Source organism: Alosa pseudoharengus, unplaced genomic scaffold (assembly GCF_046254945.1).
Source record: "Alosa pseudoharengus isolate Yale_2024_CS ecotype anadromous, Long Island Sound unplaced genomic scaffold, YU_APseudo_1.1 YU_APseudo_1.1_scf_8, whole genome shotgun sequence".
NCBI lineage: Eukaryota > Metazoa > Chordata > Actinopteri > Clupeiformes > Clupeidae > Alosa > Alosa pseudoharengus.
Window position 1 is genome coordinate 32,473,081 of NW_027468870.1, and position 11,343 is coordinate 32,484,423.

General features: G+C 39.9%; 1 protein-coding gene across 2 annotated transcripts; it reads left to right on the plus strand.

Annotated features, from left to right (window-relative positions):
- Positions 1–1,858: 1,858 nt before the first annotated feature.
- On the plus strand, positions 1,859–10,174 carry mtmr2 (myotubularin related protein 2). 2 transcript variants are annotated; one of them, XM_076274023.1, is made up of 15 exons: positions 1,859–2,096; positions 2,478–2,586; positions 2,684–2,777; positions 2,987–3,081; positions 3,182–3,286; positions 3,374–3,478; positions 3,631–3,714; positions 3,798–3,947; positions 5,048–5,236; positions 5,346–5,531; positions 5,680–5,886; positions 7,278–7,370; positions 7,653–7,766; positions 7,904–8,080; positions 8,481–10,174. In XM_076274023.1, exons 1-15 carry the CDS (start codon positions 2,017–2,019, stop codon positions 8,643–8,645), a joined length of 1,953 nt encoding a protein of 650 aa, XP_076130138.1. In that variant the 5' UTR covers positions 1,859–2,016; the 3' UTR covers positions 8,646–10,174. The 2 variants fall into 2 exon arrangements, with proteins under 2 accessions (XP_076130138.1, XP_076130139.1); XM_076274024.1 differs by having other exon boundaries at positions 3,658–3,714.
- The last annotated feature ends 1,169 nt before the right edge of the window (positions 10,175–11,343 follow it).

Consider the following 11,343-nt stretch of genomic DNA (forward strand, 5'->3'; position numbering starts at 1 on the left):
CATGCAGCCATTTTCTCCAGTTTCACTTTGTCCTACAATACTCTTTTGGACTAGTCCTTTTGCACCTCTCACACACTAGACAAGTAGACAGTGAATATTTGCATCCACTACAGCTATCAGTTTTCACAACAATCTGTTTTGTTTCTTCATTAGACCATGATTTTTTTTTTAAATAGCACTGCAATGTGGCTTTATCTTCAAGCTTAGCCAGTGCACTTGTTTTAGTATGACTGAGGGATACAAAACTAATGTCCAGTTAAGGTGTCCAAAAGAGGGAAGGGAACAAGTGTATGACAGATGGGCCTATTTATGGCAATAAATGTATAATGCATGTGTGCTGAACATGCTATGAGTGTATGAGTTTTCAGGTGTTCTGTATTTTAAGAGTGAGGTGTGACATGTAGTTAAACAGTATATTTTGTGTGCTAAGGGCTTTACAGACAAATACTGCACCACAAGGGCTTTTTAATGTACACTGTAAGAATGCAAAGTGCTGTCTTTTTAATATGAACATATGTCAACATGTTCATGTACTGTGGCGAGTATCACAACATACTGCACAAGTACAAACAATGCATGGATTTTGACAACTGTGGCCCTAAAACAGCATGATGAAGTAGCACAAAACCGATAAAACTACATGATGTCCAAATTAGAAAGATTAGAAAGAGACAAATAATTAAATTCAGTGAAGCAGGGTGCTCTTACTCCAAGATGTACAAGATATTATGTAATGAATCCCCAAACTGAAACAATTTATATCACTTAGACACAAGAAATAGTTTAGTGAAATAATTACAGTACAGATATTTGCCTCGAGCATGTCCATGAAAGAGATATTTACCTTTAGATGTCCAAAACCCAATCGGCTACAATGGAGTTAACATCAGAAGAGAAGGGGTACTTTTCACCAGGACGTCTGTGAACCAGAGCACCATGACTTTGCATTGCTAATGATTTCCCTCACACTAGCCTCTGTCCAGCACTGGTGCAGTCATATGCCCTTATGATGATCATTTACATACAATAGCAGCCTTTACTGGGCTCCAACAAGCCTCTTTAGAATTCCCACCCAATTCGACCTAGAGTTCCGCCTACCCATAGTTCAGACTCGATTACTCTGACGCACCACAGCTTGTCCACCCGCACAGGCTTTGACGCAACATAACATTGTTTAAATACAAAATATAGCTGTTTGATAGAGATTGAGACAGAGACTGTTGCATGACTGCATGTCACTGTGTATGCATGTGTGTGTGTTTGTCACTGTCTATGCATGTGTGTGTGTGTGTGTGTGTGTGTGTGTGTGTGTGTGTGTGTGAGAGAGAGAGAGAGAGAGAGAGAGAGAGAGAGAGATGGTGGGGGGATTAATACAGTCGTTATTAATATTGTGATTATTAATGGCAACTATTGAGTCTAGCTATTGTCATCTGTGTACATTAAGAAACAAATCCAATTGGTTTTATTGCTTATTATTTTGTTTTTTGAATGTTTTGTTTAATATGTAGGCTAGCTTATAAAATATATATATATGTAGGATTTGTGTTGCTTCAAATATGAAAGAAATGAATATGCATTTAATTCAAGATTAATAATTTATGGAATGAGTTAGTTTCACTAATTTACCATTATTGTGCTGCACTGAAGGTTGTTCAAGTTCAAAATGAAATGGCGCAAGTATCTAAACAAAGCATAGGCTATTAGTTAAAATGTCATAGGCCTACATCAAATTAGTATCAGTTGGGCTTATTTAGGGACTATGCTTTGGTGTGGTGCGCTTAGGCTTTGATGAACAAGCAGGCCACTGTGTGAGGTTTGTGAACACCCCTCTCTGTTCACGGATCTGTCAGCGGAAAACAAACCACACCCCTGGATTAGGAACTGTGGGAAAAGATGGCAGCTTCCTGTCCCTTCAGCAGGCTAATTTCCCTTTGAGGACAAAGTAAAAACTATATATAAAACTCAGATATCCTATTTTTACCTTAACTTGGCGAAACTTGAAGCAAGAGCTTGAAAATGGAAAAGAGTGGTAGCGTCGACAGTTTGGGTTCCAAACAATCATCCTCCCGGCAGCCGAGTGTTGATTCTCTATCCAGGTGGGGCTTAACCAAATTAGTTGGCAGCTAGCTAGGTTAGCATAAGTTGTATGGAAATGTTTATCCCAGTTAAAATGTTGTTCTGTACACGAGCGTGAATAACATGTGAACTAGTCAACCAACATTGGTGTTAGCCTGGCGTTAACAATCACTGCCACAACCAGCTTTATTTCTTCCATATCCTTATAACGTTAATACTAATATTAACACTGCCTTCCTGTATTCTGGTGTAATTGGAATAGCTAGCCCCAATGTTAGCAAGCATTTATTTACGTCGAAATGTATGTAATTCATTTCTGCAAAGAGGCAGTTTAAGATAGAAAACGTCCTGACGTTTTCTAAAAGTTAACTGACTGACCAATACTTTACACTTATTCACAGTTCCTCAACGTCACGGTCTGACCGTTCCTCTCAGGCAAAGCCTCCTTCAGCTATATCCTCGGATTCTGTTTCGGTGTCAGACTCGCCCTTGTCCCCCGAGCAGCTTCGGGTAATACATTGAACAATTTTTCCTTTTGATCAGAAATTACTCATTGTAGATTTTGATTATCTTAATTGTCTATGTTTTGTCCTTCACCACTGAGTAGTCAAACATAAGAAACAAACCAGTCCCCAAGGTGTTCAGAGACTCACATAAAGATGAACCACAGTTGTTGACCAAGGAGACTGTTCAAGATATGGGTACGCACATCGATATTAGTAAATTACTGTTTTTAAATTATTGTTGACGCTTTGGAATTGTATAGCATGTAAACTCCAGTTTGTGATGAAAAAATGTACAGTAGGCCTAGTGCAAATATTATAAATCGTTGTTGCGTGTCTTGGTTTTATCCACTCTTCTATTTTTATGTTGTCCTAAAACTTGTACGCTCCTTCTCTAAACATTTCAGCCAAAGACGTCACTTACATTTGCCCATTCATTGGAGCACTCAGAGGGACCTTGACTGTCACAAACTATCGACTGTTTTTCAAATGCATGGACAGGGTATGTACTCATGACATGCACATTCACAAACACACTCTGTATCTCCTATGGACATAGTTAATAAAGTTTCAATGTTGACATGGGTCCATATTTATAACAGGATGCAGGCACAGTTTTAGATATACCCCTTGGCGTTTTGAGTCGTGTGGAAAAGATTGGAGCTGCTACAAGTCGTGGAGAGGTGTCTTATGGGATCATATGTAAAGTAAGGAGAGAAACTGTGTTTAAGCAACTTGTCCGTAAAAATGATGGACCCAGATTACCCTAACCCAGATTTTTTTTGTTTTCCCAGGATATCAGAAATTTGCGTTTTGTACATAAACAGCCAGAAGATACTCTGAAGAAGTCGATCTTTGAGAACCTCATGAAATACGCCTTCCCTGTTTCTAATGGACTGGTAAAGCATTTTTTTGTGAACATTTAAACCTATTTTGTTAAAAGCTAAAGTTTTTTGTCAGCATGTTGGGTGTGACTTTTCAGCTGTAAGTCTCTTCACTTCCCTGCTTCTCTCCCTGAACCACCTGCACTTTCTCCTTGTATGTCTTTCAGCCTCTCTTTGCCTGTGATTATGACCAGGTTTTTCCTGAGAATGGATGGAAAGTATATGATGCCCTGGCTGAATATAAACGACAGGTGAGCGATTTCTGCATAAAAAAAACACTGACTGGTATTAGCAGTTTTTTTGTTTGTTGGTTTAACTGGTTCTTTTGTACTAGGGACTGCCCAATGAAAGCTGGAGGATATCTAAGGTTAATGACCATTATGAACTGTGTGACACATACCCCTCCACCCTCGTTGTTCCGGTAACCATTCCCGATGAGGAGCTGAAGAGGGTATCAGCCTTCAGGGCCAAAGGCCGCATTCCAGTAAGTGACATTACCCATTTATATTTAAAGGAGCGATTTGTAGAATTGTTACCGAACGTTCTGTAGGCCAAAATCAAAACACTGGTGAACGTTCTCAAGACTACCTAGACGCGAGCCTCTTCTGGGTTGCCAGATGTAATGCAGACTAACGTTAGTTGATCTGCAGCTGCTTTAACATTTCTCCAACCATGACCCAGCTACACATTACGGAAACAGTGAAAACAAAACATACCTCTCTAACCAACGTAACATATTTAGCTGAAGTTAGCGATGCAGATGAAGTTTAGCCTAGGCTTCCTGTCGTGGAGAAATATGGCCAGCTCTGCGTCAGACTTGATATTCTTCGTTTGACCAAAGATCCTTCAGAACCGTCTCTGGTTGATGAAGACGTCGCAGGAAGCTCCTCCGATGTCCACTTAATTGGTTTCTTGTTTTAATTTTGGAAATTTGCCCACCTCGTAGGCTACTCGTTCATGACTACAACTGACAGCTGTTGACAGTTGGCCTTTGCCAATTTGGCAACCCAAATAGGAGGACGCGCTAGCCCATTATTAATACGCTATTCTAGAATTCAAAACATAAACGAAAATTCCAAGAGATTCCGCCCCGTAACTCATTTTTTTTCACGGGTTTTACGGGTTTTTATGGGTTATAGTAATGTTGTCAAATAAGCCATTACTTCAATTCATCGTGTTTTCTTACCCTCTGACGATATATGGGGACATTTTTGGAATGTTTACAATTTATTTTCTATTATTTCCTACATACTGGTCCTTTAAATTATATTTAATTTATACTACTCTAAACCACCTTTTGTAAATTAACTGTATACTACTATCTACACTGCACTATATGTATTGTCCTGTCTATGCACTACCTGCCTATACTTTGTATATCACATTGCACTGCTATTTTTTGCACTTCTGGTTAGACGCAAACTGCATTTCGTTGTCTTTGTACTTTGCACAATGACAATAAAGTTGAATCTAACCTAATATAATCTAATTTGGCCCTCAGTCCAGTTCTTAAAATTAAAGTTGAATCTTTATCTTAAAAACTAACATGCTCACCATGCAAATGGCCGTTTGCTTTTCCTGAAGGTGTTGTCATGGATACACCCAGAGAGCCAGGCAACGATAACACGATGTAGCCAGCCCATGGTGGGAGTGAACGGGAAACGCAGCAAAGAGGACGAGAAACTTCTGCAAGCCATCATGGATGCCAACGCACAGTCCCACAAGCTCTTCATATTTGATGTCAGACCAAGTGTGAATGCAGCAGCTAATAAGGCAAATTGACCAGATTATACAATACCAAACCAGGACTAGGTCGACATATGACTTTTCAAATGAACAGAACAGTAGATGGGTTCTGACATTTTCTACTTGTATTTCTTAGATGAAAGGTGGCGGTTACGAGAGTGAAGATGCCTATCAGAATGCAGAGCTGGTGTTTCTAGATATCCACAATCTCCATGTTATGCGGGAGTCACTACGAAAACTGAAGGAGGTGGTGTATCCCAACATTGACGAGGCTCACTGGCTCTCAAACTTGGAGTCCACCCACTGGCTTGAGCACATCAAGGTAAGAGTCAACCCAAAGGCAGAAAGTAGGAATAAACAATTACTGGGAAAATGTATTATGAGACTTAAGTATATGATACAGATATAGCATCCATTAATTAAATTTGACATGATGATTCATTCCTTCTGTCACTCATTCTGATGTCCAGTCTATCCTGGCGGGAGCACTGCGGATTGCAGATAAAGTGGAGTCTGGCAAGACCTCTGTGGTGGTGCACTGTAGTGATGGCTGGGACCGCACTGCTCAGCTGACCTCTTTAGCCATGCTGATGCTGGATGCTCACTACAGAACCATCAGAGGCTTCCAGATGCTGCTGGAGAAAGAGTGGCTGAGCTTTGGTCACCGCTTCCAACTGGTATGAAGACCAATGCTTGGCACATAATTATGTATTATCAGCCATAATACTAGACAAGTCCTCTGAAGCCTTACTTAGACAATACTAAACATATTACCGGTATCTCATCATCATTCCTCAATGACATATGCTGACATAGATTGTTTGTGTACAGTCACTGATCCAAACATAGTTATAGTTGGACAGAGCGGTTTTCAGTATAGATAGACCCTTTCAACAAGAAAAACAAAAACAATGCTTGAATGTTCTATTTTGTTCCCAATCTACTTTACGAGAGACAGACAGACAGACAGACAGGTGCAAAGCTAGATACAGACAGACAGACAGACATTGGTGCAAAGCTAGAGAGAGACAGACAGACAGACAGACATTGGTGCAAAGCTAGAGAGAGACAGACAGACAGACAGACAGACAATGGTGCAAAGCTACAGACAGACAGACAGACAGACAGACATTGGTGCAAAGCTAGAGACAGAAAGACAGACAGACAGACATTGGTGCAAAGCTAGAGAGAGACAGACAGACAGACAATGGTGCAAAGCTACAGACAGACAGACATTGGTGCAAAGCTAGAGACAGACAGACAGACAGACAGACAGACAGACATTGGTGCAAAGCTAGAGACAGACAGACAGACATTGGTGCAAAGCTAGAAAGAGACAGACAGACAGACAGACATTGGTGCAAAGCTAGAGACAGACAGACAGACAGACAGACAGACAGACAGACAGACAGACAGACAGACAGACAGACAGACAGACAGACATTGGTGCAAAGCTTGATAGAGACAGACAGACAGACAGACAGACATTGGTGCAAAGCTTGATAGAGACAGACAGACAGACATTGGTGCAAAGCTTGATAGAGACAGACAGAGGGATGGGGCAGAGAGAAAAGATGAGGGGAAGGACACTTGAGTCTTAATCTGTTCTTAGATTGTTGTCTAGCCATTTTGTCTTGTGGGTGGTGCTTCATCCTCCACCTTTAGATGCTTTACACGCTACATGCACCATTTTTACCCACACATTTCACACTGTTTGCCATAAGTAGGACACGTTTATCATTAACATTTCTATTTTCACAGTTGTATTTTTAGGTGATGATGCATGCGGCAACTTTTTGAGCAATGTTTCTTTTCAACCACATAGCTGTTGTTGGCCAAAATCAATGAGAATGTGTCAGAACCACATCACTCAGGAGCAATGTCAATGCAACATTGTTTCAAAAGTTAATTTGTGAATCGTCAGCTATAGACATTCTTAAACAACATACAAGTATCAGTGCACAAATGGCAAATAACATCAACCAAATGGCAAATTTACATCAACCAATATGGAATGTTAAAACAGAAGCGTCACTATTCCTTTCTGTTACTTTTTTTCCTCGTGCAGAGGATTGGTCATGGAGACAAGAACCACACAGATGCTGATCGCTCTCCAGTCTTCCTGCAGTTCATCGACTGTGTTTGGCAGATGACTCGGCAGGTGAGCTAAAAGTTATGCATCTGGTCCCAGATGTCAGCCTAAATAGTAACTAGTTGTAGGATGGTTAGAATTAACAGTCAATTGAGGAAAAAGTGACATATTTACGGTTAAGAAGCAGTAGTTTAATTATTTTCGGACTTCTTCAGATTTCACCAGTGTAAACAACCAACTTAGTGATTAGGAAGTAGAGATCGATATAAACTGATTTTAGGAATATAATCTTAAAATGTATAATCGATGTAATGAAATTGTTATATTTATGTGATATCTGTCTTTGTGTAGTTTCCTGCTGCATTTGAATTTAATGAGTACTTCCTCATCACCATCCTGGACCATCTATACAGTTGCTTGTTTGGGACCTTCATGTGTAATAGTGAACAGCAACGACTCAAAGAGGTTTGTAAGGAGTGTGTGTATTACATTGTGTGTTTATTGTGATGTAAATAGATGGCAACTTGTGCATTTATATATTTATTAATACATATATTATTTATTAATACATTTTTGTTTTCGTTTTTGTTCTCGTTTTCCAGGAATTACCAAAGAAGACGGTGTCACTGTGGTCTTTAATTAATAGTCAGCTTGAAGAGTTTTCTAACCCCTTATATGTGAACTACTCCTCTCATGTACTGTTTCCTGTAGTCAGTATGCGCCATCTAGAGCTGTGGGTGGGGTATTACATCCGCTGGAATCCTCGCATGAGACCACAGGTCAGATTTAGTAAATACACCTCTCTATATGCTCACTTGCACATAGTTTGGAATTCTTGTTACCTTCCTAAACAAACATCCTCTATTACACTTGGAATTCATGCTGATTCATCAAGAGAAATAATTTGCCAGATATGACTGCCATTTTTCATCTAAAGGTGTATCAAATTCAGAAGGCCTCACAGGCATCTAGCTGTCCATTCTGCATGCATGTTCAAAAAAAAAATAAGCTCAGGGGTTCTCACAGTCTTGGCTTGTTGAAAACAAACATAATGGCTCAGTCCAAATCATAAACAATTTCAGCCAATCAACATGTTGCTTCAGGAGTATGGGAAAGAGGGCTATAATCTGTCTGTTGTTCTCTCTCACTCATCTGTTTTTGTTTTTTGTTTGTTTGTAGGAGCCTTTGCACCAGCGCTACAAAGAGCTTCTAGCCAAGCGTGCCGAACTTCAGAAGAGAGTAGAGGAGCTGCAGAGGGAGGTGGCCAATCGGGCGGCCTCGTCCTCCTCCGAGAGAGCTGGGTCTCCCACACGCTCCATCACACCTGTGCAGACTTTCGTGTGATTGTACAGGTGCTTTAGGAGAGGGGGAGAGAGAGTGTAAGGGTTGATCTGGAGGCTTCTAGGTCTCAAACATGGCCGCTTCTTCGACAGCAGTAGTGTGGGTCAGGGACCCACGGCTGACTAAACGCCATAGACTGCCTTTCTGATCCCTCCATAATTTGCTGTCATTACAGCAACAGACTTAACAAATGGAGAAAAATCCTAGCGTCAAGGTTTCATTTAAATTAACTAGTTACTAGAGGCAACTCAGTTCATTCTAGATGAAGGCTACTAATGGATCTAGGTGTGAATTACATTTACATTAAAGTACTTATGCACTTGTACAGTTTTATTTTATGTTTGACATGTTTAAATAGGTCACAGAGAGAAGGTAGTTCAAGTTTAAGTAGTGGGCAGCAGAATGTGTCCGTCTTTAGGAACGGATGTACACTGAGGCAGGGTCATCTGATCTCACACAGACATACAATAGAGGAGGGTTTTCATGGAATTCACATATTAGTCAGTGGTTGCGTGTAGGCCTTGCAGAGATTTACTGGCAGGAAAATGAATCAGCTTTACTTGGTTTATCAGCTTTAACGATACATTTACTAGGAAAAGTGTGTGTGTGTGTGCGAGAAACAGGTCTGTGTCAATAGAGTGAGATATATGCGCTTTAGAATTCTTCTTCTCTTTTGAGGCCTATAGCCAATAGAAGCTGTAACGTTAATCTTTAAGCCAGTGATACATTCCTAGTAACAAACAATTATCTGCACAAGGCAGGCTAATGTTTCTAATGCTGCTCTAACCCTTGATCCTTATTACTATATTTCTGACCTTAACTTTAAGGGGCAAATATTCATATCTTTAATGCTGGACTTACGAACCTCCTAAACAAAGTGAAAGTTGTTACTATAGCATATGCAGGATAGGACAGTTTCTGTTTTTTTTCACTGACTGCTTGCCTTATTCCCAGGGAAGGGAACTCTGTGAAAGTATCAGGGAGGATATTATCCTTGTGTCTTTTGTCAGTGCTTAAATGTGCTTGCTTTTTCAAGTGCATCTTATTAACAAATCAAATGCTGCATTTTTTCCATGTTGTAAATATTTGGTTGACATGCAGGCATTCTTGTCAATACGGTAGCATTCCTTATACTGCATACATCAACCACACCAAGAATTATACCAACATACTCCACTCTGTTGTAAATAAAACTCATGCATATCACACACAAAGCTTGTTAACGACTTTTTATAACAAGTTGTTGACACCAAACCATCCAAATTGTAACAAATACACGCTAGTCAGCCAATGTTATTCATTCTTTAGGATATCAAATGTTAGGTATAACATCTTCAAACACTGAAAATAGCAACCTATTCATAAGACCACTAATATAGAAACAAATCCATGGAATTTGTACAGTTCTGTGTCTATGTCTACAGAGGTTAATACAATGATAATGTAAACTGGTCCAGTCATCAGTTGGCACTACATCATTTTGTGTACTGCAAAGCCATATGAAATAAAGTTCTGTTAAATGGAATTCAGAATTGTTTTGTAAAGTCTGACTTCTTCAACAACATGCTATTATTGAATCCATAAATCTGTGACCTCTGTGAAGGAGTTATGGATTACTGTAAATCACAGGATGGACGAGCTCAGACATGATAACATGCCGTGGCCACAAGGCCTACTGACTGACTTGGCATGTCCAATACTGTTTTATGCACTGCCTACCTGCCGGACTTTCTGCATCGGCTCTGTTGCTCCAAGACTGTCATTCATACAGTGTACAGGTCAGGCACTTTGGTGAACTACCAACTGGTTCCCTGCTTGCTACATGGGATGGCCATTGACCATCACATCAACGCCCGCAGGAGCCTGCATGTTTTACACCAGAAACTTTTACAAATAGGAGTGACTTCTTTACACCAAGTTAAGTATTCAATTCAATATGGTGAAACTGAAATGCATGCATACACCTGAATGGTTTGGTTTGTGTTTTTATCTGGAGATCTGCCTTACGCGCGCGATTTTATTCATGCTCATGAGGTCTGACGTAAGCCAGGCTAGAGAAGAGGGGCATATCAGTGGGAAATTATGTATCATTAAATTTTTAGAGTGCATGAAAATGCACTCTACTGTTATCCGATTTATTACAGTGCATGAAAATGCACTGTACTGTTCTTCCTAGGCAACTTCTTCTTATTATAGTGCATGAAAATGCACTATACTGTTCTTCCTAGGCTTCTTATTACAGTGCATGAAAATGCACTGTACTGTTCTTCCTAGGCTTCTTATTCTTCTTCTTCTAACGCAATTAATGCAGCTTCAACCGCTTAACGTAGAAACTTCATTCAAACTATGTTACGTAGGTCTTACTTAGGACATGGGTGCTTTGTATTTTTCAGCTTTGTAACTTTTATACTTTTTAAACTATTAATTAAAAACTGTTCAAAATTTCCCCATAGACTTAACATGGGCTGATGACATCACAATAGAGCCGTTAAGCAATTAGAATCCTATGGCAGGTGTTCGGGCCAGCTGCATCAACTGCCAGTCTCAGGCTTTAAGCATACAAACTGGCCCTATTAAGACTACACATCCTGTTCAACTGCTTCCTCTGCCAAAAACTGTTTCAAAATAAAAGTCCTCACTACAATATTTCACTGTTAAACAATTTAAACTACTGAACTTTTATCTGTTCAGCCATTGTAAC